At 43.8% G+C, this 27006-nt stretch overlaps 1 protein-coding gene across 2 annotated transcripts; it reads left to right on the plus strand.

The window, feature by feature from the left end:
* The first annotated feature begins 1112 nt into the window (after positions 1 to 1112).
* On the plus strand, positions 1113 to 26713 carry Lbr (lamin B receptor). 2 transcript variants are annotated; one of them, XM_038349598.1, is made up of 15 exons: positions 1113 to 1236; positions 5191 to 5377; positions 7122 to 7331; positions 9664 to 9771; positions 10099 to 10182; positions 10398 to 10590; positions 11815 to 12011; positions 14918 to 14972; positions 18862 to 19053; positions 19961 to 20064; positions 20909 to 21034; positions 22831 to 22999; positions 24379 to 24459; positions 24560 to 24682; positions 24991 to 26713. In XM_038349598.1, the coding sequence occupies exons 2-15, from the start codon at positions 5213 to 5215 to the stop codon at positions 25149 to 25151; spliced, it is 1968 nt and encodes a 655-aa protein (XP_038205526.1). In that variant the 5' UTR covers positions 1113 to 1236; positions 5191 to 5212; the 3' UTR covers positions 25152 to 26713. The 2 variants fall into 2 exon arrangements, with proteins under 2 accessions (XP_038205526.1, XP_038205527.1); XM_038349599.1 differs by lacking the exon at positions 9664 to 9771.
* Positions 26714 to 27006: the final 293 nt, after the last annotated feature.

Below are 27006 nucleotides of genomic sequence, written 5' to 3' on the forward strand. Positions count from 1 at the left end.
TTTACTTGGGTGCTGAGGATCTGAACTGCTCACAGGGTCCTTATTCTTGCAAGGCAAGGCACTTTATCGTCCCACCTACCTCATTTACACCCTTTTCTTTTGAGGAGACCCTCGGAAGTTTATAGTATGAACCCATGTTTACAATAAGGGGTTTTCCTCCCTCGTTTTGTTAGTTAAAATGCTTATACAGGAAACACGTGCTGTAGAGGAAACCCAACGAAATATTGGATCTGGGTAAAAAAACGTGAGGAATGAAGAATTTCTTTGGAATGAAAAATAGCATTTATTTTTAAGGTCTCCCACAGCATGGTGTTTTCCTTTTTGTATCATTTGTTGCAGAACTCTGAACAGGATTCATCCTTAAGAGTTGAGGCTTAAGGGATCTGCCAAGATTCACGTTTAGAGGATTTCTGACTTTGAAATACACCACAAACGCCTGCGGTCCGGATTTCCACCTAGGGCAAACAACGAAGGCAACGACGACGATTCGGTGGCAGCTCTTGTTCTCAGGAAGGGCTCAGGGGAACTCGCTCAAGATGTGAGGAAGAGCTTGTTTTTAACTAAGATGACAGCACCTGAAGCTAGGCTGCCATGAAAAGGCGTGCTCAGCCTGGCATCTGAACCCACTCACAAGTAATAAGTGTTGTTAGAAATACCGTTACTAACAGCACTGAGAGGTGGTGGCGGTGGTTAACGAACTGCTCTGAACGCTCAACCCGAGAGGAAGGGAACAGCAGGGAGAGAGGGGCAAAGTTTGGGACTCGGGCCTGGACCTGCGCCCGCGGGCTCGATTTCCACACGGACCGAGCCGAGCAGAGAGCGCCGTCCCCTCGCTCCCGGGGTTACACACGGCCCGGGCGCGGCTTCACAGCCCGGGACGCTTCGACTCGGCGGTAGTGTGAGCTTCGTCTTCTCCATAGACCGCCCGCCCGGGACTCCCCGCCGTAGGGCGCGGGCTGGAACGCGACGCGAGGCTGGGCGCCCGAGATAAGCCGGGTGGGGACTCCGGACGCTCACGAGCGGGCGGGCCGGACGCGCCACGGGGCCCGGCCAATCGGCAGCGCCGGCGATGATTCAAAAGGTCGAGGGACCAATAGGAGCCCAGGAAGGCCGCGCTGGGGGCGGGACCTCGGGGGCGCGAGAGTGCGGCCGAGTGGTGTCGCGCTCGGAACCGCCGCGGGCTGCTGCGCGAGTGACCCGGAGTGGTGGCTGGAGTTCCCGCCGGAGCGCGGCCAGGTGAGCGGCGGCGCGGATCCCCGCCGCATGTGGAGGGAGGGTCCCCCGGGCGGCCGGCAAGGCTGAAACGGCGCGGGCTGGAAGCAGGGCGTGGGTTTCGAATTGCGCTCCCCCCCCCCCCCCGCCCCGGACGCGCGCGTTGGGAACTCCGGAGGGCCAAGGGGCCGTGCTCGCCGCGGCGTCCCGGCCCTCGGAGGGCGGGCGACCTTCGGGGAGGAGCTAACTGCCGCCGGGAGGCGAAGCCCCTACTCCCGAAACGCCATCCCTCCTTTCCCAGGCCTCGTGAGTGCTGCTGCGTGCTGACAGCCGGCCTCGCGCCGCCCGCGGCTTCGAGGGCCACTTAGTGCTCACTCGGGCGTCGAGGGCCTGCTCCGGGCCGCTTCGGCGACGACGGACGGGCTGGCGGCGAGTCACCCTGCTGTGCGAGCCCAGGTGCACAAGCACGTGTAGATCTGGGGCTGCAGAGAAGCGCGGGATGGGGGACCAAATCCAGAGAGTGCTACTATAAGTTTAGTTTAGTTTCTGAGCGTTGCCCGGGGAGGAGGGCACGAATGAGCAGGAGTAAACGATAAATGTACCTTTGGGTTTTAAAGGGGAAAGGCCGCTCTGGATGGTTTTGTAGGGGCATAGATGCTGCGAGCCGGTTCCTATTTGCATTTTGCCCAGCAGGCCTCACCGGCTCAGCTGTTAAAGGGAGGAAGCTGGCAGACATCATTTGCGCTTTCTTTCTCTGCCGCATTCAGTGAATTTGGAAAAGTGGAGAAATGATTCAAGACCCTTGTAACGCCCGAGAGTAAAGTAGCAGAAAAAAAATCTGTCACACTGATACATAGTAATATATTGTACGTGCGAGTTCAGTGCCAAATGACACTCAAGTTAGCAAGAATCTGGCCGAACAGGAAAACGCCCGAGGATCCCCGTATTTCAGCCGTGTCGGGTTGAGGGTACTGTGTTGAGTAAACAGCCTTTCTTAGCTGACTTGACTGAACCACCCTTTTAAGGGAAGCCTGTCTGTGTATCTTAACTTGTTACTTGGGTGCATAAGGACACGCACAAGTGTCTGGAGCCCCCCTGTCCGATCTGGTATAATTCTCTCTTGCAGTGCAATAGTACATAGCTTCCATGGGCTGTGTATGGATCTCGGGCAAAGAGGCGTGCACATCATGTTGCCAGTCGCATCCTTTATTGTCTCTTAAGGCTGGGTTCTTCACCTACCATGAGATGGCTAGTGTTAGGCATCTGTACTGGCCTGACCCTGTGGGGTATAGCTGAAGCCACTCAGAGCACCACCTGTGCCCATCCGTACACTATGTTCCCTTTTAAAAGGACCCTGCCCGCCTTTCTCCGTCTCTCCTCCTCTTCTGCCACTCTTATCCACAGAGGTCGGTCTCCCCACTCCCCTCCCCCCTTTCCCCATTCACTTCCCCCAATAAAGAGCCCCTCCACCTGAGCTCTGTCCCATGGTGTCTTTCTCTCACGCGCTGCTTTTTTTCAAATTACAACAGATATCACCATCAAGTCTCAGTTCTTTTATTTGTTTGTTTTGAGACAAGATCTTTGTGTGATAGTCCTGGCTGTCCTGGAACACACTGTAGACTAGGCAGACCTCCAACTCACAGAGCTAGGTCTGCCTCTGCCTCTTGAATGCTGGGATGCTGGGATTAAAGTCACTATGCCCAGCCACGTCTCAGTTAATAACTCCCTCCCGCTTTTCCTGAGGATCAAATTTCAGACTCTTTCACATTATAGGCACTTTTGAAAAATTAAGGCTCAAATATCTACTGGGTGCTTTGATTTCTATATCCCAGGGATTATACTTAATAGGTAGTAGTAGTTTTTTTTTCTTTGACATTTGACATGTGTTCATTGTCACGTAGATGATGGTGCCTGACAGGTGCAATAGAGAAATGAGTCTAGGGCCATACCATCCTAAGCCTCTCAGATTTTATCTGATCTCAGAAGCTAAGTAGGATCGGGCCTGGATGGTCCAGGGGATGGGAGAAATGACAGTGAATGAATGCTTCATATGATTCAGGATGAATCTGTTCAAGGACCCTTTTAAAGATGCAGGTGGCCCAGAAGCCCGGACGTACTCATTTCAAGATTTTGAAGTGTTGTTTGAGACCAGAGTGGCATCTTCATGTAGAAAGACATTGACTTACTCAAACTTCGGATGACCAGTGTAGAAGACTCTCATGCTAGTAATTGGTTGGTTTGGGGGCAGTCTGGGAAGGAAGAGGGGGCACCAGAGAAGGAAGCCCAGAACATTTCCTTCCTCTTTGTCCAGGGAGGCTTGGAACTAAGTGTCGAAATCGACAAAGCTTGATGTTGTCACCTTCCTTTTTCGTGCCCCTCCCCTCGTTCAGAGGTGGGCCTTTGCCCTCCTGCCTCTCAAGGGCCCCGCAGGTACTCTGCCACTCCAACTCCATTCCCAGAGCTTCTGGGCTCTTTCCCCTTCCAAGTCCGAACACTCATTACCCCAGAGATGCTATCGCACACGTTAGGGAGACTGAGGCAGTCTCTATAATGTGCCTCTAATCACCAGATAAACACTTGAGCTTACTTTCATCTGCTGTCTGTCTAAACAGATGAAGCGTGTGAAGTTTTTTTTCTCAGGCGATTAACAGTGAAGAAATGTATTTAGACTTTCTTGGGAGTGGTAGGTAATGCAACTTTCTCCTTAATTCCACAGTCTGCAAGAGTCCTTATGTGTTGCTGTTGGGTTGCATAACCAGCTCCTCCTGGCAGGAGTGTGTGAAGAGTGTCTTTAGGTGCTTGGGTGATATGTATGAGAATTGAGAATATGAGAATATGAGAATTGCTTAGTAGGTGACAGACATCTTTAGTTGAAGGAGTCTTCTGTCTCCTTGCTCCATCATTTTGATATCAAGGGCACTGGCCAGAGGCACTGGTTTTAGCTTGTGAATCTGCTAGTCGGTGAAGAGAGAAACCTCCCCACCTTAGAGCTAGGAGCACAGTCATCTGATATTGTAAAAGGATGGCAAAACTGCCCCTTGTAAATGACAGTTCTTGAAGGTTGTAGTTTCTTGAAGTATATTTAAGGTTTCATGGCCATGTTTTGGAACAGTGACAAAGAATGTTACAACTGGAGTAGGTGTCAGCTGTAGGCTTGAGAGTGAACTTGGACGAAGGCCAGGTACATGTTGGCCTGGGTAGGTGGTTGGCAGAGTTACTTGACATGCCTTTGGGATTTGACTCTGAGAATGCAGACTTTATGAAGTAACACTCAAATGTTTTTCATTATGGATTTGAAATCCTTCTTGTTGGTGGATTATAGTAATACTAACTATATATATATATATATATATATATATATATATATATATATATATATATTGTTTTTCGAGACAGGGTTTCTCTGCAGCTTTTTTAGAGCCTGCCCTGGAACTAGCTTTTGTAGACCAGGCTGGCCTCGAACTCACAGAGATCCGCCTGCCTCTGCCTCCCGAGTGCTGGGATTAAAGGCGTGCTCCATCACCGCCTGGCTCTAACTGTATATTTTTAATATTCCCAGTTTGCCTCATAGTTTGTTTTTCAGTAAGGTAGCTTGTAAAAAATGAAATTAAGTGCATTTTAAAGCTTTTTAAAGATGACATGCAGATTTACAAATAAAAATAAGTATCTTTTTTGAGATGTGCCCTGCGGTTTGGCTACTACAGGTGAGTAACATTTTGAGTAATACAAAAGATTTGATGCCTGTTAGAATTGTCAAAGTTAATTCTCAGTTCCACTTCCTGTACCCCAGTGGCGAAGTCATCTCCTACAAAGTGATTCCAAATGAAATAAAATGAAGCTCAAATAATAATTTGTGTTGTCGTACTAGAAATCTTGACCAGCTAACAGATCTACAAAGTTGTGTGTTAGGGAAAAACCTATTACAAAAAACAAAACAAAACAAAAAAAAACCCAAGAAGTGAATTTTTTTCTTCACAGTTGTTCAGATTAATTTCAGAAAATGCCAAGTAGGAAGTTTGCCGAGGGTGAAGTGGTCAGAGGTCGATGGCCTGGGAGCTCCCTTTATTATGAAGTAGAAATTCTGAGCTATGACAGCAAAACCCAGCTGTACACTGTAAAATACAAAGATGGAACGGAGCTGGAACTGAAGGAGAGCGATATCAAGGTGAGTGGACCCTAGGCTTGTGGCAGGGCTGAGGGCTGAGGGCACCTGTCGACCTCCGGCCTCAGGGCTCGTGCTCTAATTAGCTCAGGGATGTGGGAATGAATTGTGGGTGCAGATCCTGGCATGCTCATACCATTGAGTCTGATCCTCCTGGGAGGTGTTTGCTGTGAGCACTGTTTGATAGGGTAGGGAGGGCCCCAGGTTTAGGTTGTTTGTTAGCACTGTTTCCTTGAGTTGAGTGCTCGGCCTGTGGATGATGCAGTCAGTCACCAGAGAGGTGCATGACTGGGTCAGTGGAGGGTCCACAGGAGGCAGACTTGGCTGATTTTGAAATAGGTATGTACAGGGCTTGAGTTTCTACTCTTTTGGTTTTAAGACAGGATATCACTAGCCCTGGCTGTCCTGGAACTTGCTCTTTTTTTTTTTTTTTTTCCTCTTTTGGAGGCAGGGTTTCTCTGTAGCTTTGGAGTCTGTCCGTGGACCTGGTTGGCCTGGACACCCTACCCCCACCCTGTCTCTGCCTCCCAAATCCTGGGATTAAAAGGTGTGTGCTGCCACCACCCTGCGGAATTTTCTTTATAGGCCAGACTGGCCTTGAACTCAGAGATCCCACTGAATTGCTGAGATTAAAAGTGTGTGCCACCACCTCTTGGCAGGGCTTGAGTTCCTTCCTCAACACTGGTGATTTTAATCAGAGTGTTGTTTTCTAGGTTTGCGGCCCCTTCCCAGCCTATCTTTTGAGGGCCTGGATTTTAAAATGTTGACCCATGGTATACAAATACTTACATAAAATGCATAACAATTAATCTCTATGAAAATATCTTAAAACTGCAGAGTTTTAGTTGTATTCAACAGGCATGAGCTTACTTAATCAAAATACTCTGTCTTTAGAACTTCACAGTTTTGGATCTGGCTGGTGGTGGTGCATGCCTTTAATAGCACTCAGGGGGCAAAAGTAGTAGGATTTCTGAGTTCAGGGCCAGCCTGGTCCACAGAGCGAGTTCTAGGACAGCCAGGGCTACACAGAGAAACCCTGTGTCAAAAACAAAACAAAACAAAACAAAAAAGAACTTTACAGTTCTTTTACAGTTGGACCTTGTGACCTGTCAGTAACTAATAGTTAGGACACATGGTCTATGGATCATACCCTATGTTTTAGGCTTCATGGCTCATGGGGTTTCTGAAGCTTAGGCTACTCCAGGTGGTATGGCATATGACTTTTCTTTAATGCTGTTAGCAATCACTAAAGACATATAAATGCCATCCTTAGTTGAGGGCCACATACACAAGACAGTACCTGGACAGCGGTCCAGGGGTTTGCCTTGCTCAGGTCCATATTCCTAGAAATGAGGAAGGAGGGATTTTCAGTGGATCAGAGCAGAAGTTGAGCCAAGGGAATCAAACGTGGGCTTTGTTTTTAAGAACTCACGTGGGTTTCAGAGTGACTCCGTAGGGCTGCTTCCTTTTTGAAAAATTTGGTTCCACCTGAGTTATGTCCAGCCATGTTTAGTCATTATCAGTAACACGCCTTTCTTAAGTTACTGGGAATATATACAACTAGTGGGAGGGACACTGACTCCAGGGAAGTACCGTCCGAGCTAGCGGAGTTGGGATCATTGCAGCGTTCCCACTGGTCCTGTGTGGTGATGGAGGGTGGCAGGTAGTGGCCCTTACTGACCTTCCAGCTCAGCTCTGACACTGGATGGTAGTGTTCTGAAAGCATCTGTTGCTTCTTGCTTTCTAGCCTTTAAATTCCTTTAAGCAAAGGAAAAGTGGCTCAACTTCCAGCTCTCCTTCAAGACGCCGTCGCAGCCGCTCAAGGTCACGCTCCCGATCCCCTGGCAGGGCACCAAAAGGCTCCAGAAGATCTGCCTCTGCTTCCCATCAGGCTGACACTAAGGAAAAGGAACCTCGGAGGGAAATATTGCAAGTTAAATTGACTCCACTTGTATTGGTACTTGCTTCATTTGTAACTACCCTGGCTTCCCTGTTATAAATGCTTATTCAGATTATTTGCACTTTGGTTGTTGAGTTAACAAATATAAGTGTTTGATAAAATAGTATAGTTCTTTTGAATAAGAAAACTGCCCTTTTTTCAATTTGGTTTTTTATTTTCAGTGTATGTATGTGTACATATATGCAGTGTGTTATGGGCACACATGTGGAAGTTTGAAGGGGCGTGGTCAATCGGCAGTTGTGAATAACCAGACTAGCTTTAATATATAATATTCAGCTTTAATAAAGGAAAGAAAAAGGGAACTTAACAAAAGCCAAGGTTCCAGCAAGGAGCACAGGAAAACAAAGAGGAGGCAGGCCGCACACCCGCAAGATTTTGTAAGTAAATATTAGCCTCAGGGGGACACGCCTTACAAACAAGGCGACTGGCTGGGCTTCCCTTTCAGGAGTTGTGTAGTCAGCGCTCTCCTTCCGTCCTTGTGTGAGTTAAGGGGCCACACTGAGATCATCGAGCGTGCAGCAAGCATTTCTGCCCATTGAGGTATCTTAGCAGCTTCAAATGTTGCTAGGAGTGCTATTTGTGTGTGGTTTTAAAGGGATGTTTCCATCAACACAGACATAGCTTGTAGGCCATAAAATGATAACTGTGTCATAGAGACATTCTCACGCTCCTAATTGGCCTCCTTATGCTTGATCACTTTTCATATTTAAAAATGGTATTTTCAGTGGACTGACTTTTATGGTGCATGTACAAGTGTGGAGCCTGGAGACCTAGCACGATGAGTTGTTTTTGGGTTTTTTTTTTTTTAATGTGCTTATGAATATTTTAGAGCAGTGGTTCTCAACCTTCCTAATGCTGCGACGCTTTAACACAGTTCCTCATGTTGCTCATCAATGAGAAAATTATTTTTGTTGCTACTTCATAGCTAATTTTGCTAGTGTTATGAATTTTGATGTAAATATTTTTGGAGATAGAGGTTTGTCAAAGTCTCTCATCCTACAGGTTGAGAACTACTATTTTAGATGGTAGAGCAAATACAGAATGCTTCAAGTAAAAAGAATACCTTTGTTTCCATTCGTTCAATATTATCTCTTCTGGAAACAATGCATATAGGCTTTTAATAATATTAAAAACTAGACTATACGTGTACTTTTGTAGTTAAACTTCTAACATGCTAAAATAATGCGAGCAACTTAGCATGGACTATTTCTCTTTTTTTTGTTGTGTTACACAGTAAGCAAAATAAATTATATAGATGTTAAGGTCAGTTCTGTGGTGCACTCTAGTATTTTTCTTTCCAAGTTTTCACTATTTTTTTCTTATTTTTCTGCAGCATCTGGTTATCTCATGAAATTGGAACTGCTAGGTCAGGTAGACATGCAGAACAGAGGCTTGTTGCTAGATTGGGTGAGAACGTTTCTTCCAGTGTCAAGACGATGCATACTGGACTTTTACTCTGAGGATTATAACAGTCCTCCAACCTCCATGACTGTCAAAGATTTTTTTTTTAACCTCCATTTTTTTTTTTTTTTCTGCATTTTGCTCACTATAGTGGGCTTGCTCTCTTGGCACAGTGCTGTTAAACTTCCATCTTTCTACTGGGCTCTTCTGTTGACACAGATCCAGATTGACTTTGCCCCTCACCTTTAGAGTCCTAGCCTACTGCATGGTCTGTGTGCCAGTTTGCCTTCAGGCTGCCTCGGCTTTGGACATCTTGTTAGGACTGCTCCTTCCACTCCTGCTTGTGCTCTTTCTGAATAATTTACCTCACAGTGTCGAGTGTCCTGTCATCATCATATAGCTATCCATTTAATAGAAGACACTGGCATGTAGTTAGCATGGTTTAGAGTTGGCTGACTGGCTGTGTTCCATCTTTGGTTAGTAAAGATTATTCAGAACTTGAGATACTGCATATAGCTTTTAGGTGTGTCATTTGCTAACAAGTGGCTCATTGACACTTCAGTAAGCGTAAGTGTATGGAGAATGCTCTGTTGCTTGGTAAGACATGGCGCTAGAAGCCACTACAGTGTTAATGCTGTCATTTGTCAGCTGGTCTTTGTCACACAAGGATATGCTTGGATTTTAGTCTTTTTGACTCAGTGGTGACTTTACTTAACAGTTTACAGAGGAGTGAAAATGTTGCAGCCGTTATTTTAACAAAGCCCTTGTAAGCTAAATTGCTTCTATTTTCTCTGTAAGATGGACATGTAGGAAGGAGAAAATTAAAGGTAAATGTCAGGTAGCATGAAATTTAAGTACCCACTCTTCCCATTGTTGACTGTTAATAGGGTCACTGAATGTTTTTTCTTCGTTTTTTTTTTTTTTCTAGCTTAAGAATGAATTTGCCAATTTCGACTTACCTGCCTTTCATAGAAAAGTTACAGCATCTCACAGTGACATGGGAGCGTTAGTAGGAGAGTGTTTGAAAGATGGAAAGGTTTGTTCTGAAACCTGACATGGTGCTGCACAGCTGTAATCCCAGTACTCAGGCAGGATGGTGAGGCTGGAGGATTGCCACAAGTTTGAGGCCAGCCCTAGCTACATAGTGAGTCTAAGGCTAGCTGGTTACATTATGAGGCTCCTTATCAAAAAGACTAGCACACCGTCTATCCTGTAAGAGCTGACCTTTGAAAACCGGGAGGTCTAGCTGATCTTGTCTCGTCTGTTAGCTTGTCTCTGCTTCATGTCCAGTAGTAACTTGTTATCATTGTGATCCGTTTAGTCAGCTACAGTTCTGATTATGATGTTTTCATGTCCCATTTAGAAGCCGTTTGGAAACAGCATCAATATATACAATGGGGAACCCGAACACATGGAGAGAAATGACATATCTCTTAAAAACAAGCAGGTAGCAAACCACTCTTTTATCTGGGGCGCTCTTTCTTTTCCCTTCACACTCACTCTGGAATTATTGTACTTTATTTGTTATGCTCTGTCCTTAAGGCTGCATGTAGTTTAATACATTTATTCTTACACATTCACAGCTGTATAGAGATGCTGAGTTAGGAGCATTTGCATTAATTGTAAACTACAGATATTTAATACTTTTTAAATTCAAACTAGGAAAGAATCATTTTGTCACCAGAAAGCAGTTTCATGGCTACACAGTACAGCCTTCGTCCAAGAAGAGAAGAGGTCAAAGTCAAAGAAATAGAGTCCAAAGAACAAAAGCTTGTTACCAAAGGACCTGCACCTTTGGAAACCTTTCAAGCGACCACTCCCCAGAGGAAGGACTTAGAGTTTGGAGGAGCACCTGGTAGGTGTTAAAAACCCACTTAGGGAGGAGAAAGGGTGGGCAGAGTTCTCATGTGCGCAGGAAAGGTCTCTGTGCAGCAAGGAGAGGATGAGGAGATGGGAGACTAGGGAAGAACTTTCCAGAGAAGGAGCAGTGGTATGAAGGCCTTAGCTGAGAGCTTTGGCAGGGGATAGCCATAGAGTAGAAAGGATGTTGATTTGATTCTCTTTAATGTTTCAGCTATTAGGTCTTGAGGATAGAACTGCAAAGGAGTAGTGAGATTTTTGTCCTGGGAAGGGTGCAGGAAGGGTAGTGGTGGTCCTGTAGGGACAGAGAGCTCTGTTAGTGATGAGGTCCAGCATCACCAGAAATCTGTACATGTTGTGTGAATGTGACAATATGTTAAAGTTAGAAATTCATGGATATAAAGTCTGTTAAGGTTACAGGGCTCATTTTTAGGCTTGACTCATGCTTATAACCCAGCCCTGGGTGGCTGAGGAAAGAGCATCTATAGAGTTCAAGACCAGCTTGAGCTACATAGTAAGTTCAAGGCTAATGTAGGCTATGTAAAAAGATCCTGTTTCCTCTCCTCATAAAGATCAGACTGACTATTGTTTGGTGTCTGGATCTCAGCACTTGCCCTTTCTGTGGCTGGAGATGAAAATTTCAGAGTTAGCTCTCTGAGATGAGTTCGTGCTTTCCTCACTTGCCCAAGGTTGGGAGGTGATGGATAGAGATGGAGTTTACAAATTACTATGTTTTATTACTCTTTTGTTTGGTGGGGGGAGGGGAAGGAAAGAGCGAGAACGCGAGTAATTAAGTTAATGCTACCGTGTTCATGTAGCGGTTGGGGTTAGTTCTCTCCTTCCGCCTGTAAATCCTGGAGTTTGAACTCCTTATGTACCTGCTTGAACCATTTCCTCAGCCTGAGATAAGGGAGAGGTGATTTTTTTAAAGATTTATTTTATATGCATGCATGCATGTTTATGTGCATCACATGCATGCCTGGTGGCCAGGAAGGTCACAAGAGAACAGATGTTTGTGAGTCACCATGTTGGTGCTAGGAACTGAGAGCAAGTGCGTTTAACTGTTAAGCCTTCTCTTCAGCCCCTAGATGAGTGAGATTTTGATGATGCCTTGTAGATTGGTTTTAAACAGTTACCAGACCTAGTGTTGCCCTACAAGTATAAGTAAATAAATCCCATACAATTGAAATTTGAGTTTGACTCGACTGGTTGTTTGCAGGTGCGGTTCTCATCATGCTCGGCCTGCCTGCCTGCCTCTTCCTGCTGCTGCTGCAGTGTAGGCAGAAGAACCCCAGCCTGCTGAGCTTCCCTCCTCCTCTGCCAACTCTGGATGAACTGTGGGAGACCAGAGTCTGTGGCATCTACCTCCTCTGGTTTTTTGTTCAAGCTCTCTTTTACCTTCTGCCAATTGGGAAGGTAAGGTTTGGGGTTTGTAATTTTCTTGCTTTTCTCTGTCTGTTTCTTTATCTCTTTTTGAGACACGGTTCTTGTCTTGTAATCTTGGTTGACCTGGAACTCCCACGTAGACCAGGCTGGCCTTGAACTCACAGAGATCTGTCCGCCTCTGTTTCCCCAGTGCTGGGATTAAAGGTGTGTTCCATCCTGGCTGAAGGTAAGGTTTGGCTGAAGGGGTATTGTATTGTGAAACTTGTTTGACTTCTTTGTTATTGCTTATATTTATAGCAGTTTCAAAGACAGAAGCTGTCAGTCATATACTAGCAGTTATTTCAGTTATTTCTGTGCCCCATATCTTCATTTTTTTTTTTCGAGACAGGGTTTCTCTGCAGCTTTAGAGCCTGTCCTGGAGCTAGCTCTTGTAGACCAGGCTGGTCTCGAACTCACAGAGACCCGCCTGCCTCTGCCTCCCGAGTGCTGGGATTAAAGGCGTGCGCCACCACCGCCCGGCCCATATCTTCATTTTTTAAGCGTAAATTTAAAACTGTGATTTATATTTCTTTTTTAATATCCTATATTTTCTTGTTTTTTCAATAAAATACCTAACAAAAGAAAATTTTTTTTTCTGTAGCTTATGGTTTGGGGGTAACATCTATAATCAAGAACTAATGGTGGCAAGAGAGTCGGCTAGTCATTGCTTCATAGTTTTGGAGCAGAGAGAATGAATGATTATACTCAGCTTTCTTTCTTTCTCTCTCTCTCTCTCTCTCTCTCTCTCTCTCTCTCTCTCTCTTTCTTTCTTTCTTTAATTATTTTGTGTGTGGGGGTGTTTTGCCTGCATGTACATATGTGCACCGTATGTGTGCAGTACTCTTAGAGGCTGGAAGAGGGCATCAGATCCCCTAGGACTGGAGTTGTAGATGGTCGTGAGCCATCATCGTGTGAGTGCTGGGAATCATCCTCTGGATCATGGGTCATCTGGAAGAGCAGTCTCTGTTCCAGCTCCTCTCCTCTTTGCTCTGGGAACCCAGTCCCTGAAGTGGTGCTGGGTCCTCACACCTTCACCCAATCTAAAAACTTCCTCGTGACTGCCTAGAAGTTTGCTCTGAGGTTATTTTTGATCTTGTCAAGTTGATAGTCAGTTTTTCTCTCACACCCTCCAATTCTAACAGGAAGAGTAAGCTATTGATGAATGCCTGGCTCTTGGTAGAGGCGGCTGGGGAAAAGAGCACTTCCTCAGTGTGTTCATTTCAGGTACAACTTCTTAAATTATTGCCTTCTGAGCTCCATGGATTCAAAAAAGAAACAATACAGATTAAAGTTTGTTTTCAATTTTGATCCTTAGAAATTTGTCAAGAACACTGAGTCCTTTTCAGACTCTCATAGTATCTTTTAAACTCCCTCCCATCGCTGAGTAGCCTTCTTTCGGTTGTTAGAGATATGTTCAAAGAACATGAGCCACCCTAAACAGTACATAATTTATTTCAGACCTTATTCTTAGGAGACTGCAGCTTTGCCAGCTGGACGTTCTGTTAGAGTGGAGCTGAGGACTCAGTGATGTATAGTCTCCCTGTAACTGGCTGCCCTGGGCGTCTGATGATGGAACTGCACTCGTTCTTACAGTCGGGCTCTGTTCAGACTCAGATTAATCTATCATGAGGCTTATCTAAGCTAGCTGACATTTATTTGGAAAATTAGCTTTGGTGGTTAAAAATCATGCGTGCACACAAACCAAAGTGATAGAGATAGATCGCTACGTACATAGTGAGTGTTGAGAAACCTGTACTGTATTGTCAGTCTAAAGCCCAACAAGACAGCTGCCACTGAGAAGGATAGCTTGAGGTTTCGCCAATCCTGTGATCTCAGGTTTTACATTTCCATCCTGGGTTCCCCTTCCACAGCAAATGAACAGATGCTGGCAGATGATACTATCTTGGTGTGTGACAGTTTAAAGGGAACGACTACATTTTGGAGGAGCTACTTGAGGGTGTATGTGGCTGCCCTTTTACTCAGCAGCATTCCCACCCTCTCAGGGTTATCACTGTGCTATGTGCAGTGGGTTCGCCATGGTGATTCCCACTTGGGAAGCTTGCTCGCAGTTCTCTGTTGGTGAGAACGCTCAGCATAGTAGAGGAGTGTGCGTAAACAGTGAACAAGTCCTTGTGTACGTGGACCCGACTGAAAAGAACCTTTCCTCTTCATGTTAAACTATTGTTTACACATACACTCATGTTATTGGCTAGATTCCCTAGATGTGTAAAAGCATGCACATGGAACGTGACGCTCCGCAGCTTCCCTTTTGAATGACTGTTCTAACTGTGGAAGTTCATTGGGTCGTAGAGACCGTGGGGTCTTACTAGGTTCTCTGTGTTTTTTTTTTTTTTTTATTGTTTTTATTATTTATTTTTGAAGAGAACCTCACAGATGTGAGACTGTTTTGTTAGTAATGGGGACCCAGTGGAGAGTTTTGAGCACACTAGATTTGTACTATGTATGGGACGGTTTGGTGAGGTGGTTATAGAAGTAGTCTTGGTGTGCTGAGAAATTACTAACCACATATGTTTAAGGGAACTCTGATGGTGAGGTTGCTTCGTCAAAGGGCTTGTCTTTGCATACCGCTGTACTTCCTACCATGAGGTACTTTTATTTTTTTTAAAGATTTATTATGTATACAGTGTACACCTGCAGGTCAGAAAAGGGCACCAGATCTCATAGATGGTTGTGAGCAACAATGTGGTTGCTGGGTCTTGAACTCAGGACCTCTGGAAGAGCAGTAACTGTTCTTAACCTCTTGAGCCATCTCTTCAGCCCCCCTCCCCCGTGAGGTACTTTCTTGCAGAGATCGCATACTTAAATGTGTAGTGTGTAAGAAAGGTGGTAATGTGCTTTAATTTTTAAATTAAAATTTAATATTTTTTTCTTTTAAGGTTGTAGAAGGAACACCTCTTGTTGATGGAAGAAGACTCAAGTATAAACTAAATGGTGATTTTTTTTTTCTTAAATACTTAATGATCTTACAGTTTTAAACTGTTGGCACTGATTCACTGGGATATTGAACAGTAGATTGTCTTTTAGAAGTCTGAAGAACTTGTGGATGAATAACTTATTCTAGTAGTTAATATGAGAGATGCTGTGCAGACCAAACAGCTAATCCTAGTATCTAGCTCTCTGTTCTTTTGTTTGAGATGGGGCCTTGGTATGTCACACAGGCTAGCCTGGAATTCATTTTGTAGTACAGGCTAGCCCTCGTGCTTCAGCCTCCTGAGTATTGGCATCACAAGTGTGTGCTGCTAGCCTGGTTAGTTCTGTTTCTTTTCTTCTTTAAAGATTTATTTTTGTTTCATGTGTGCGAATGTTTGCCTACATGTGTGAATGTGTGTACACCCTGTCTTTGCCTGGTGCCTACCGGAGTCAGGAAAGGGTGTTGGATCCTCTGGAACTGGAGTTTCTAATCATTTTGAGCAGCGATGTCGGTTTCCTAGGTTGAGAAGAGCAGAAATTACTCGCTTCTTTATTTTTTAATTATTTAAATACTTATTTTGTTGGTGTGTGTGTGAGTGTGTATGCATGTGTGCATGTGCCTGATTGTATGTATATGCACTTAGTGAGGGTTTCTATTGTTGTGAAGAGACACCATGACCACAGCAACTCTTACAAAGGAAAAACATTTAATTGGAACTTGCTTATAGTTTCAGTGGTTTAGTCCATTATCATTATGATGGAAATCAAGGGAGCATGCAGGCAGACATGGTGCTGGAGAGGTAGTTCTACATCTTGATCCAAAGGCAACAGGAAGTAAACTGTCCTCCACACTGGGTGTAACATGAACATAGGAAACCTCAAAGCCCACCCCATAGTGACCCACTTCCTCCAACAAGGCCACATCTTCTAATAGTGTTCCTCCTCATAGGTCAGGCATTCAAACACGTGAGTCTGTGGGGCCCATATTTACTCAAACCACCACATACACCATATATGTGGGAGTTGTTAGAGGTTAGAAGTGCTGGGCTCCTGTATATGTAGGTGGTTGTCAGCCACTATGTTGTGCTGGGAACAGAACCTGGGTCCTCTGAAAGAAAGGTATGTGCTCTTAACCACTGAGCCATCTCTCCAGTGCCTAGCACATACTTTTAACCGTAGAGAGATCTCTCTAGCATATTTTCTTTTCTTTTTTTCCTTTTCATTCTTTTTTTGTTCTGAGACAGGAATTTACTCTGTAGACCAGGCTGGCCTCAAACTCAGATGCACCTGCCTTTACCTCTCAAGTGCTGGGATTAAAGGCGTGTGCCAGCACTGCTTTTAATTTAAAGAGCACTGTTTTATTTTCTTCATAGCACTTACATCTGCTGGGCGGTAGTGGTGCACACCTTTAATTCCAGCAGTTGGGAGGCAAAGGCCAGCCTGGGACACAAAGTGAGTACCAGGACAGTCTGGATTGTACAGAGAAACCCCACCTTGTAAAAACAAACCACCATCAACAAAAGCACTTATGATCATTCAAAGTATTTGCCTAGGATTTTACCACCCTGAGCATTGTTTGAGGTTCTAGAATGCCACCTCTGGTGAAGGTGTCCGAGTCATCCCACCCAGATGCCACTCTTGTCCTGGATTGCTTGGTGCCAGCTGACTGGCCTCTGGGCTGTCTCTTTGTGTACACTCTGTCAACCCTTTGCCTGAAAGCTGCATCTTTACTTAATGCTTTTTACACCATGAAGCTGTAATTATTATTGCTTCTTAATTAAGAGGAAGCTGTAAGTAAGGTGGAGAAATTCACTGTTAATTGAAAAAACAAGGAGAAAGCTTTGGGTCCATTGCCTGCTTTTATTTTCTGATTGTTATCTCTTCCCACATCGTATCTTCTGTTTACTGGATTTTTCCTGGTAGAATGTAGCTTTGTGGGCTAGGTTGTGTTTACTATACACTTGACACTAGCGTGATGGGCACTCATCGGTACATTTGTGTTGAGTGGGGAGGAACAACATGGAGGAACAATTTGAGAATGTCTCTGTTGTGTCTTTTTACTGTGCATGCTACAGTGGGAACTTCCTAATTCAACCATTGTAAGCGAGGAACAGTCTGAATAAATCTTAATGTTTGGCTTCCTTCTTTTCTAGTTTTGGGTGGTGCTTGTTTTCTGGCTTGCCTAGCACTCTTACCTAAAATCATCCTGCAGGATTCTAGATGGGAAGCAGAAATATTTTCGGGACTGCCTGCCTTTAAGTGCTAAGTTGCAAGCCATCCTAGCTAGCCAGCTCTGCCAGACCTTAGGCCATGTTTGCTGGTACTGGCCATCCTTTTTGTTCTTGCTCAGCTCCTTGCTGGTGGAACCTGTCTCTTTGACATGCTCTGTCTCTTGCTGTCTGGGCAGAAGTGGGTTGTTTACTTTTGCTCTCAGGCCTCTTGCTCTGGGTGTTTGGGTTTTCTGAGCCATGTTTTGTCTCCATTGAGGGTGTGTGGTCTGTTCAGAGGTCAAACACTGCACCTGGGCACTTGATCGTTTTGTAAAAATTTCCCTCTTCTGTTTATTTTTGCTTCTAATATTACTTGATTTCTTTTTATGTGATTTTACCACTAAGGAAATTCCTAAGAAATTTTTGGGTGGTTAATTTGCATGGGCCATCAAGTGAAAAACAACTATATTGACCACTTCATAACTTTAACGTATTCCTTGGAATAAACTTGGTATGTAGAAAACACAAGTTTAGATAGCAGATTTGTGATGACCCTCTTAACTACCAAAACTTAGAAATCTCATTAATGACCATGACTTCCCTGTGTTTGACTTTTAATTGAAATATAATTTGATGACTTCTTCTGGAACACGCTTCAGCTTTTGCCAGAAAAATGATTTCTTTAGACAAAAGGCAAAACTGCTCTCACCTTGCTGCCCTCCCCCAATACACACACACTGTTGGCCAACACCAGTGGATTGGATTGTGGATCCTCTGGGGGTTTAAGGCTGCTTATGCATGAGAATGTAGCCTAGTCTGGCCAGTTGCTGGGATTACAAGTATGAATGACCACACTTGGTTTTCTCAGGATTTTGTTGTGGCCTCTGTTATGAAGATAGGGTATCTTAATATCCATTTTCTAGGTGGCAAAATAAGACTTGAATCTTTATACCGTTACCGACTAGTGGATTCCAAAGTAAATCTTTACAATTTTATACCTACTAAGGTCATTCTGCTAATAGGTAATGGCATTAGACTTGAAAACTTAGTTATTTGACTTTGGACTCTGATGGTTTGGAGTAGTGCATTTTGAGATTCTTTTCAGTTTTTTTTTTTAAAGATTTAATTATTTATTGTGTATACCGTATTCTGCCTGCGTGCATGCCTGCAGGCCAGAAGAGGGCACCAGATCTCATTACATATGGTTGTAAGCTACCATGTGGTTGCTGGAAATTGAACTCAGGACCATTGCTCTTAACTGCTGAGCCATCTCTCTAGCCCTCAGCTTTCCTTTAATTAACAGTAGTAATGATGGCTCATAGAGCAAAGAAATGTTAGTATTTTTGAAAGTCTGCACAAGAGTGTTTACATTGAAAGTCTGCACAAGTGTTTACATTGAAGATTGCACTGGAAGAACACTACATATTTGCACATTTCTGACTATAATATGGGTAGTGAAATTAAGGCTTAAACATAAAAACACTGCATTGGCTGGTAGTTCCTTGTGCCCAGGAAGCTAAAGTGTGTGTGTGTGTGTGTGTGTGTGTGTTGGGGGAGGGGGGGTTGGGTGTTTTGAGCCCAAAAATTCAAGGCTGGTTTGGGCAACCTAGTGTGACATGTCTTAAAAAAAAAAAAAAAAAAAAACTGAAATGTGAGCCCCAGGATGATGTTAAGTAACTTTTCTCTCTTCTCTTTTTAAGGATTCTACGCTTTTGTCCTGACATCTGCTGTCGTGGGAGCATCTCTCTTCTGGGGCATAGAACTGTGTTATGTGTACACTCATTTCCTTCAGTTTGCACTTGCAGCCACTGTGTTTTCTGTGGTCCTGAGTGTTTATCTCTATGCCCACTCTTTGAAGGCCCCTAGGGATGAGCTGTCACCTGCCAGTTCTGGTGAGCAGTTACAGCACGTGTTGCGTGGGTGTGTCCAGAGCCTTGGCAGCCATGACTGCACTTGAGTAGATTGTTGTTTTTTTCCTAGCATAATTGTGGGAAATGAAGAGACATAAGAAATAAAACAAGTGTAGAAAAAAATGAAGGCAAAATTTAAATGTTTTCTCTTCTCACACTTTTCTATTTAGTTCTCATTAAGTTTTAGTTATTAGATGGCTAAAATCCTCTAGCACAAGTTTTCATTTGTGTCCCCCCCACCTATTTTTGGCTAGTAAATTCCTTTAAAAGGCAAAAAAAAAAAAAAACCCACCAAAACCCAAAAACAACAACAACAACAAAAACAGACTGCACATTGTTTGGTTCTGACCTAAGATTATTTTTAAAAAGTTTCCTATGGACTGGATGTGGTAGTATATGCCTTTAGACCAAACACTTGATAGGCAGAGGCAAGAGGATTTCTCTGAATTTGAGGCCAGCCTGATCTAAATAAAGTGCTCTGGCCAGCCAGAGCTATATAGTGAGACCTTGTCTCAAAGAGGAAAAAGAAAAAGTTTTTTATTTAAAAAAAAAAAAACCAAAACCCAGAGCTGGGTATGGTGGCACACACCTTTAATCCCAGCACTCGAGAGGCAGAGGCAGGAGGATCTATGTGAGTTTGAGGCCAGTCTGGTCTACAAAGCAAGTTACAGAAAAACCCTGTCTTGAAAACCCAAACCAAAACAAATCCCTCCAGTTTCTTAGAGTTGTGGGGAATCTGGTCACGTGAGCCCTCAGGAGGCATGGCAGCCCTGACTCCCCAGTCCTGTCCCTTGCTTTCACCTCTAGTCTCTTGAGGGAGATTGGACCTGGTAGTAGGGAGCAGTTGGCTTTAAAGACTTGTAACTGCGTGAACACTCTTCCTTCCCAGGAAATGTTGTCTATGATTTCTTCATTGGCCGTGAACTAAATCCACGAATTGGTGCTTTTGATCTCAAATACTTTTGTGAATTGCGTCCTGGATTGATTGGATGGGTATGTCTTTAATTTTCGTTTTGTTTAAATTCAGTGGTATGACTTTCTCTTGTCTTTAGAAGGAAATGTAGCAGTTTTCCATCATTCCATCTTAACACAAAATATTTTCTTACTATATTTTTTTTACAGGTTTAAGATACCTTGTTATGGGTTATTAAACACAGAATTTTTTCATTTTTATTACATATATCTAGGAGAGTGATAATGTAGAATTATCTATTTCCTTCCCCCTTTCAATAAAGCCTTATTTAGACTCAGTTTCAAACTTGGAGAATTGCAGGTGAGCTGAGAATCTTTTGTATTCCTTTGTTGGATCCCTGTACTAATGCCCATCAAGGACAGGAGATAGGTTTGTACAGAGATCCATGGCCCTTACTGGATTCCTCTAGGAGTTTATGACTGCTTCTTGTCTCCTCTAGTCTGTGCAGGTCTCCCATGACCAAATCACTGCTTTGAAGATATACTGATCAGCCATTCTTACTTTATTTTATTGTTTTTAGAGGCAGGGTTTCTCTGTGTAGCTTTGGATATCCTGGAACTCATTTTGTAGACCGGGCTGTCCTTAAACTCACAGAGACCCATCTGCCTCTGTGTCCCGAGTGCTGGAATTAAAGAAGTGCACCACTACCGCACGCCTGATGAGTCATTCTTAAGACCATCCTTTAATTCAGATCATTCCACTTTGTTCTTATGGTGAGAGAGGGGCTGCACATGTTGGCAAGAGTAGCACAGGAGTGACACAAGTCAGGGTTGAAGTGGCCATGGGTGATGTGCACTGGGCTTCTCAGCTGTGCTTGTCCATGTAAGTGTCTTTGAGACTGGCTTCTTCCTGCCTCTTTTCCAGGTGGTGGTTAACTTGGTGATGCTTTTGGCAGAAATGAAAGTACAGGAACGTGGTGCCCCGTCTTTGGCGATGGTCTTGGTTAACAGTTTCCAGCTCTTATATGTGGTTGATGCCCTCTGGAACGAGGTAATTTGTTGCCTTTATTTATTTATTTTTTTCAGTCCTAATAGTCCATGTTGGTTTGAAGTGATCTTTCTGTCTCAGTCTCCTGAGTTGGAATTATAGGAGTGCATTTCTGTGCCTGCACGAGATAGTTTTAAGAGCTGAGTTCTTGGAAGCCATGAAGTCAAGCAGCTTGTGGTCAGCACTTGGGTTTTTCTCTGGGGAGCTTGAGCTGCTTCCATACAGAGTGAGGGTGGTAGAGCCTGCCTCGGCCTTGTGCTGGTGATGCTGTAGTGGCTCAAGGGGCCTGCACATGGACACTGGTAGGTGTGTCAGTAGCTCGATTGAGACGTGGCTGTCTAAACACTTAATATTGATTTCTGTTAGCATTGGGTGTATGTGCACATATACATGTGAAGGCCAGAGGACAACCTCAGTGTCACTCTTTGGCCTGTTTTGTAAAATGAGTTGTCTTACTGGCTTGGAACTCAGCAAGTAGGCTAGACTGACTGAGCAGCAGGCTTCAGGCTCCACCTGTCTCTGACTCCCCTGTGCCACCTCATTTTTAAAATGAAGAGTCCAGGGATTGAAGTTGGGCCTCATGCCTACACGGCCCTCACTTTACCTAGCACTCTCCTCAGCTGCTGAAGGCAGGACGGCTCTGGGGAATAAAGAAGGGAAGAGACCTCGCCCTCTAGTTTCCTCAGCACCTGGCGGCTGCTGGAAACTTTTCAGTGCAGGTCCTTCCACGTTAGGAAACCGAGAGTACCTGTGTAGATGCGCCTGCCTTGGAGGGGCTCTGTCCTGTGAACTGCAGCTCTGTGAGCCTGAGCAGGGGTTAGAGTCTTAATCGCCCCATGCTTCATTACACTTGTTCCTCTCACTGACAACTCCTTCATTTTGACTTTTGTCACAGTGTTTTCATTTGCCCTAATCCCTTGCTCCTCAGTCACCTTTGTCTTGTCTTGGACCCTCTATCAGAGCTTAGGGCCCCAGAGCTGTATGCATAAGCATCATTTGATGTCTAGGGTGTGAGCTGTAGGGCCTAGATTTGTGACCTCTGACTTTTTTATTCCATGAGAATCTGGGGTAGATGCCCTAAAAGTACTACTTGTTTCTTCAAGCCAGAACTCGTTTTTTGATAGAACTCTATGATAGTTATTGTGCAGAGATGTGCTCATGAGTCTGTCCTTCAGGCATCTTGGTCCAGAAACATCTGGTGGACATGTGCTCATGCTGACAAACTCTTGAGTATATATGAGTGTGAAACATTGGTTTACCATGCTACCAGCCAGCTTACTGTTTCTGTGGACAATGCATAGGAGAGTTCAGATGATCCAGATGTGGTTGGTAGTTGTACTGCTTTTTCACACACACATTTTGAACCCATTACTTCTTGCTCTGGGCACTGTGGCATGCACATTTGGCAGAGAAGCTTACAAGGCAGTGGAGAGTGTAAGTGGACACGTAGTATTGAGTGGCTTTCTAGAATACAGATGGTAGCACCTGAGAAGAACTGGCCAGGCGCAGGGGCAGAACCACTGCCCGGGGACGGGACTGAGGCTGCTGCAGGAAGGTGAGATCAAAGAGGTCAAGGGCAAAGGGGCAGAAGCCTGAGAGGGGTTGGGGTCTGTTATTGCAGTGGAGGGTGAGGCGGCGGCAAGGTAGGTGAGACATGGTGACTGAGGCCAGAGCAGCTGAACTCCTGCCTTTCAACACTTTGGTTGGTGTGCCTTCACATAACATGCTTGGTCATAAATTAGTACTTTAAATCCTTTAAACTTAAGGTGGCTTTTATTTCTTCCCATCTGTCATTTTAGGAAGCATTGCTGACTACCATGGACATCATCCACGATGGCTTTGGCTTCATGCTGGCCTTTGGGGACTTAGTGTGGGTCCCATTCACCTACAGCCTTCAGGCCTTTTACCTGGTCAGCCATCCCCATGACTTGTCCTGGCCATTGGCTTCGGTCATCATTGCTCTGAAACGTGAGTGCTGGCTCTGTTCAGTCCAAGGCACTGTGTCTGCTGTTTCTGGTTGTTGTCCGTCACACTCCGTTGTACTTGATCACAGCTTTGAAATAATTTATGATGGATAAGTACTGAGAACATTCTGAAGTTTACAAAGAGGATCGAAGACATGCTAGCTCCACTAGTCCTCTCAGTAGCACACTTTTATGTTTAAGCAATTGAATAGATTGTATTGCTTAGGAAAAATTTTTCTTTGCTTTCAAAAGCCTGCATTTGCCGGCACGCCTTTAATCCCAGCACTCGGGAGGCAGAGGCAGGCGGATCTCTGTGAGTTCGAGGCTAGCCTGGTCTACAAGAGCTAGTTCCAGGACAGGCTCTAAAAAAAAAAAAAAAGCTGCAGAGAAACCCTGTCTCGAAAAAACCAAAAAAACCCCAAAAAACAAAAGCCTGCATTTTCTAGAGATCTTAAAAATGAAATTGGTCTTCATATAACTTTCAGTCTTACTATAGAAACAGTAATAGATACTGTGGCCTGAGGTGCGCACACACTGTACTAAGGGGCATGTATGGCAAAAGCAGGAAGTGGAAAGGGAACCAGTTCTGGGGAATATCAGCTTGTACCCACTGGAGGATGTGGGTTTTGAGGCTCAGTGGGTAAATAAGGATGGGAGACAGGCAGGGAGCCAAGGCAGGACAGAGGGAGAGGCCCAGCTTTGGCTGCTATGAGGTCTACCAGTTCAGGTGGTTTTCCTTTAGTCCTTTGTGATCATTCAAAATCTCTACTAGAGGTGGATGGGAACATTAGCTTGAATATAGAAACTATATTTGCAAAATAGTTTTAGGACACTGAGTATCTTTGATGGAAGAGGAAATCCAAGCACCTGGTTAAGATTTAGTTTCTCCATTGATTATTCCTGTCAGTGGTACTTGTGAGTTAATCAGGAGTTTGTGTCTTACAGACACTCAAGTGGAGATTTGGTATTTGTTATTCAGATCGAATAGTAGTGCCATGTCAGGGTCTGTTGAAATGTGACTAAATCTACTGGAGTGTGGATGCTGGTTTGATTCAGCTAGTATTTTACCGAGGAAGTAATTGTGTTGTGACTGCACATGTTGTAGACAGCAGACAAGGGAGCCAGTAGTCAGTGTACACTGTTGCTGTCCCAGAACCCTGTTCTTTGTGGACATGGCTGGCCGGCTGTGATGAGTGAGATTTCATAAGAGTTCACTGGCATTTGGGGATTGGGTGTTTATTCAGTTGTGTTCAAGAAGTCAGACTATTTTGACTTTGGACATTTCTTTAGGGCTCAGAAACAAGTTTCTAAGAGAAATTGCAGATGATTTTAGATGCTAGATTACATCTAAATTACTAACAGGAAAATATTTTAAAATTTCAGTTTGTGGCTATGTAATCTTCCGTTGTGCAAACTCTCAGAAAAATGCATTCCGGAAGAATCCCACTGATCCAAAGCTCGCACGTAAGGATTTCTTTAAATTTGATTTGTATTTATATATTTATGTGTTGGTTTCTTTGCCTCACGTTTTAGGTCATTAAAGGAGGTTTTTGTTTTTCTATAGATTTAAAGACCATCCATACTTCCACGGGGAAGAGTCTGCTTGTTTCGGGATGGTGGGGCTTTGTTCGCCATCCCAATTACTTGGGTGATCTCATCATGGCTCTGGCCTGGTCCCTCCCATGTGGTAAGCATCTCAGTGCTAACTTGATCGCCTTATGTCATTGGTGGGAGCAAGTCTGGCTGCTGTGGTGGGATGAGAGTTCCTGCCTGCTCTGGGCTTCAGGGTCTGTTTTCTTGGTGTCTATCAGTTGCTGTTTAGCTCCTGAGGGTATTGGGAATGTTTTGAGTTGGCTTTCCTAAGACTGTATGGAACATTTAGTTTGTGATTTGGCTTACCTTGAATCAGAAAACTAGTTCTTCTGGCATTTGAGGGAAATCAGGAAAAATCACGGGGTGGAAATAAAATCCAGTGGCCGCTATTGTCGCCTACAGGGTTTAACCACCTCCTGCCTTACTTCTATGTCATCTACTTCACCGTGTTGCTCGTCCACCGCGAAGCCCGGGATGAGCACCAGTGTAAGAAGAAGTATGGCCTGGCCTGGGAGAAGTACTGCCAGCGCGTGCCCTACCGCATACTGCCCTATGTTTACTGACCCGCGCTCGGTGCCCCCGCAAGTCAGACGCCTCTCAGAGACCAGGAAGAAGTCCAGGTGAACTAGCTGTTGTTGCACTGACAGGATCTCTTAAGTGCTTTTCTGAGTCAGGACTCTAGAGCCAAATAGTAGCTCTTTTAATATAGTTATATAGCAGTTAACCTAAGGGGAAGTACAGAGGTGGTAGTTTGCTTGTTAATAGCAAAGTTTTAATCCCTAAAAATCTGAAGTCTTATTTTTGTAGTTTTTTTGTAATTTTTTTTCAATTTTTGTTTTGTTTTTCTTAAGTGAAAACCCATACATCTATGCTTTATTGTACTTAAACATTGAGAATTGTCTCTAAATATATGTCAAGCAAACCCCAGCCCAGTATTGGTGGTGTATGTGAAGAGGAAGCAGATCTCTTGCAGGCCCTGTTTAAGGGCAACCATTCATAGCAGTGGCTTGACCTCAGACTTTAAAAGTGCATTTGGAAATGTAAATACATAGCTTACTTTTATGTAATATATGGTGACTTGTGATTTTTTTTCTGTACAGTTTTTGAATGTGAGATAATTGTCAGAAACTAAGTAGTTTTTTAACAAAAACATTTTCAGTGTTTTAAATTAAGTTTTGTAAAGTATGTGAATTTAAAAGTGTAAAGCAATTAGAGTTCATTTAAAGTTAAAATATAGGAAAGTTATTTTTCTTTATCCAAAGTTTGTGAATTTGGCTTTTCTACCTCAATTTGCAGGTGTTTGCCTTTATAAACTGTTGCAAATAGAAAAAAAAAGTATATTTTTGGAGTAACAGCACTATTTAAATATTTTTACATGCATTGGTGTTGGAAAAATTGCCATTTCAGGCTACTATTTTTATATGTTTTTGACTTAAAATTCAACAGTGTTTTTGCTACTGTTTAACTCATACAGTTTGTACTATTTTGTATCCTTTGTCTTCAGAACTCTCTAGAAAGGTTCTTCCTGAAACAACTTTAAGAAGCTAGTTTAAATATGTTTTCTGTTTGTTTGATAGATGTAATAAGCTGGTTGAAGCCTTTGGATTCTAGTGAAGTTGATTTGTTCATAGTGACTGCCCTGAAGCAGGACAAGTGGCAGATTCCTAGAGTTTTATATTGACAGCTACATTGTCCTCAATCTTAAACATAAGGATATAATTAGTGTATTGATTTGTTTTGATTACACATCACATATGAGCCAGATGCAAAGCGTTCATTCTGGTCTCCAGCTTAGAGTGTATGTAGTTTATATTACTGTGATCATGAAGGGACACTCTGCATTCTGTAATTTTTAGACTGTTTATATGAAATTGCCATTGTTTTGCTAGTACTTAGGTCTTCAAGCAGGTGTTTTGTAATTTTGCTTTTCTGGTATTGGCACATATGTGCTGAACTTACAAGGGAATTTGGAGTAAGATGAAAGACAGGTTCTTGTCTGTAGTGAAAAGAATCTGAGATAGGGTAGTGCGCCAGTGTCTGAGTATCAGGTGCAAGTTGTTTTTAATTTGATGTTTGACAAGCTTTGTAATAAAACTTCAGTTGAAAATAAAGAGTTTTGATCACTTTGGAGCCTCATTCTTTTTGCCTGCATAAAGGAGCCCGTGCTTTGCAACCGTAGCCCATTTTTTCTCTTGGATCATTTGCTTGGGTCTTTCTGAGCTGTAGGAACCCAGGGACTCATCAGGTTTATAGCAAAACTGGAGCTTGAGCCAGTGGTGGTTCGTTCCTGTAATCACAGCAGTCCAGGAGGTTGAGTAAGGATCACCATGAGTTTGAGGCTGTCCTGGGCTAGAGAGTGAGATCTTGTCACAAAAAATAAATCCCAACAAATAATATGTTGGAATCTAAGAGTTTAGG

The sequence above is a fragment of the Arvicola amphibius genome, chromosome 12 (assembly GCF_903992535.2).
Source record: "Arvicola amphibius chromosome 12, mArvAmp1.2, whole genome shotgun sequence".
In the NCBI taxonomy this organism is placed as follows: Eukaryota; Metazoa; Chordata; class Mammalia; order Rodentia; family Cricetidae; genus Arvicola; species Arvicola amphibius.